The sequence below is a fragment of the Morone saxatilis genome, unplaced genomic scaffold (assembly GCF_004916995.1).
Source record: "Morone saxatilis isolate NCDOM2014 unplaced genomic scaffold, NCSU_SB_2.0 Contig15, whole genome shotgun sequence".
NCBI classification, from domain to species: Eukaryota; Metazoa; Chordata; class Actinopteri; family Moronidae; genus Morone; species Morone saxatilis.
This window is the reverse complement of record NW_023339707.1, coordinates 22151531-22154615: the sequence shown is the minus strand read 5'-3', so window position 1 is coordinate 22154615 and position 3085 is coordinate 22151531. Positions and strand designations below refer to the sequence as shown.

The 3085-nt window shown below is 41.4% G+C and overlaps 1 protein-coding gene across 1 annotated transcript in view; it reads left to right on the top strand.

Annotated features, from left to right (window-relative positions):
• magi3a (membrane associated guanylate kinase, WW and PDZ domain containing 3a) overlaps positions 1-3085 on the top strand; it is a gene marked incomplete in the record, with an annotated part of 103951 nt that overhangs the window by 84184 nt on the left and 16682 nt on the right. The window contains 1 exon segment of the mRNA XM_035656092.1: positions 774-880. Within this exon segment, the coding sequence (XP_035511985.1) occupies positions 774-880 (107 nt within the window).

Here is a 3085-nt window from a genome sequence, read left to right as displayed (position 1 = left end):
AACATGCGATGACAAAAATGAAAACCAGCGAAGAAATGGCTAGAGTTGCCAAGTTCCCCTTTAAAGCAGATGATCCTAGGTTAGCTAGGTTGTTTATTTTCAGAAAGGAAAGATCTGAAATGAAAGCCATCCCTGGGCATTTAATATAAAGGGGGCCTTTATATCTATCTACTGTTAAATCTTTGATCCTGGGTTTATAATGCATTGAGCAGATTTTAATCCCATTATAGCGATATGGGCTATCACAGAAAAGATTGCCACTGATCCTCTCTATCCAATTCTCTTTGAATTCACAGGTCACTCACTTTTTTATTTCTGAGGTTCAGACTTGCTCTTAAGTGTATGTGTTAAACCTTTGGCGTAGACAGGTTTGGGTTTGTGGTTTTCATACTGTATTAGAACCGCCTGCATTCTATGGGACATGCTGTCTGCCCAGCATAGGTCATGTGACACCTAGCCCTCATAGTCAAATCACAGGTTTGCATGACAGACAAAGAACAGTATCAACAGCGAGGACAAGCTGTGTTTGTATGGGGCCAAAAGGTAACTCCGCAGACGAACACAAAATCTGAAACATAAGCTGGCACTCAGCCTGTGTGTAGTCAAGTGATGTAAGTAGCTGAATGAATATAAATAGCAGGATGTGTGATAAACAGTATGCCAGCAAAAACAGGATGGAAACATATTGTCTATGCACATTACAGCTTTATTTAAGAACTTGCTGTACTATTTAGAGCTCTTGTTCATCTAATGTTGTTACCTCCCTTGTGCAGCCACATCAATCAGAAGACCCAGTTTGAGAATCCAGTAATGGAAGCAAAGAAAAGGCTGAGCGTCGACATTCCCACTGCAGTACCGCCACCGGCTGCCACGCCCTCAGGTAACTGCACCCTCAACCATGCCCTCTGGAGCAGAAACTGCAAAAGTGTTTACAGCACTTTGCAAGTGAGGAAGCATCTCCAGCGGACTGAGATCATTCTTGTCTTTTCTAATTCCATTTTATTTTTTAAATGTTATGCGAACAAATTGAAAGATCTATAGTCAGTTCTGCAATGTTCACATTAAATGTCATGGTTTAGATTGAGCCAGGAAGTTTTTCTCTAGCTGGTCATCAGGGAAATGGACAGGAAGTGAAATCATTTGCTCTAAATTGCATCCTGGAATTTAAGAGAGAGAGGAAACACAAACTAACACATAATTCTGTCTTTGACTCTTTATTTAGATAATCCCTAAAAAGAGAAAGGAAGTATGTATGTTAAAAATGTGGTAACTTTCCATCTAGCACCATCATCAGGTCAGAATTCCCATCAGCCTCAGCTCTACTTTGTGTGTGATGCTGTTTTGCAGATGTTAGCGTGCAGTCAAACTGAATTAGGAACTAACAAGAGAAGATGCATGTGAACACTTTTTCACTTTGGGATTAAATTAGCAGCCTCACAAGATCTATTAAAACCAGACTTCAGCCATAACTATGCAACATTTATTACACGTGAGGGTTTTCAAATATACATAATATAAGAAACTGGCTGTCAGTGTGTAGTTAACTTATCAGACGAGGGTGATATTGATAAGCAATGTCAACAGGGTAATCTATTGTGCTTTAGACTTTTACATCTGGCTGTGTTTTTGCAACTCTTCCTCATATAAGATAGAGCACAGGTGACAGCACTATTAAGAGTCAGGACACAGGTTCTGGCTTTATAGTTCTAGCTCTTTGTTCAGTTAAAAAAAAAATTCTATAACAATGTATTAGATGTGTTATCCAAATACTCCTTCATGCTGAGATGTCTGTCTGGAAGATGTTCTAACAGTTGACAGGCTGCTGATAAACAGCCTGTAGCATCTGAAGCCATGATATTCAATTTGAATAATGGCGCAGCGATTCACTGGGCGGCAGAATTCATTTTGACAAGTAGATTATGAAATAGGGAGGACTCTGAGGTCTGTCTGAAAATGCGTTTGCCCCAGTCATTCAGCGGAGTTCAAAGATCGGGTGAAAGTAGAGAGACAGAAAAGGAGGAAGAGGTGACTGTGGTTGAAAGTGACTTATGTTCATAAATTGCATCTCTACTCGGTCAGCTGTTCATCTTTTACCACCTGTGGTGAATGCTGCTGCTCGACTGGTCTAATCATTCTCCTCTCAGTCAATATAAAGGTCTGAAAAGGCGGAAGCCCTGTGTTGTTGTAAAATGAGTAAGAATTATCATACAGTCCCGTGCTTGCACACACAAAGCATGACCACATTAGTATTCAAACTAGCCTCTGTATTTCACACACCCTTTGGACAGAACTGTCTGCCTCACTCTGCACGCAGACCCCACCTCCCACAGCTGAGCCTCTCTGCAGTCTGTGGATGATATTTCCTCTGTGTACAGCCGCCTCCAGCTTCGACTGCCTCCCCTGTGTCCATTCTGCACCTTCCCACCCTTGTTAATGAGAATTAATGGCTAGTGGTCTTGTGCAAGTGTGTGGACGTGCGTGAGGTGGCATCTAAACACTGTTTTGACAAGGATGGCTAGCCTGACCTCCCAGACAATGCCGCAGAGCACAGGAGCAAAGCACAGCACTATGCTCAGCCATAATTACAGCGTTGACAATCCTGCCTGACATTTCATATAATCACTTCACCCCTGAGAATACACACTGTCCCTTTGTGGCCCACAGCTTAATCAAGACCATGTAAACATGGCTTTGGTTTGTAGCCCACTCCCCCCTTTTGCTTTACTCCTCTGTCAGTGTTGCTTTCATGGCGATCATGTAAGAAACAATGTCGACAGTCTCTTGATAGTGTGTGAACATGAAATGCCTGGGCGGTCTGACATGACTTAATCCTGTCAAACAACATAAATGTAACACACATGGTCATACCTTAAATAGTCATGAGGAATTGCATGTTATTGCACCTGCATACATATAGTTACGCAACATGACTTTACATATAATCTTGAAAATATCTCTTTGACACAGCTCCGATGTGGTAATATCATGTTAATCATACTTGGCATAATTTTTTTTTTTTTTCTTTAGAGCGGTCACGTTTATCAGCCAATTGCAATGCAATTATGCAAATCACCATCCCATGACA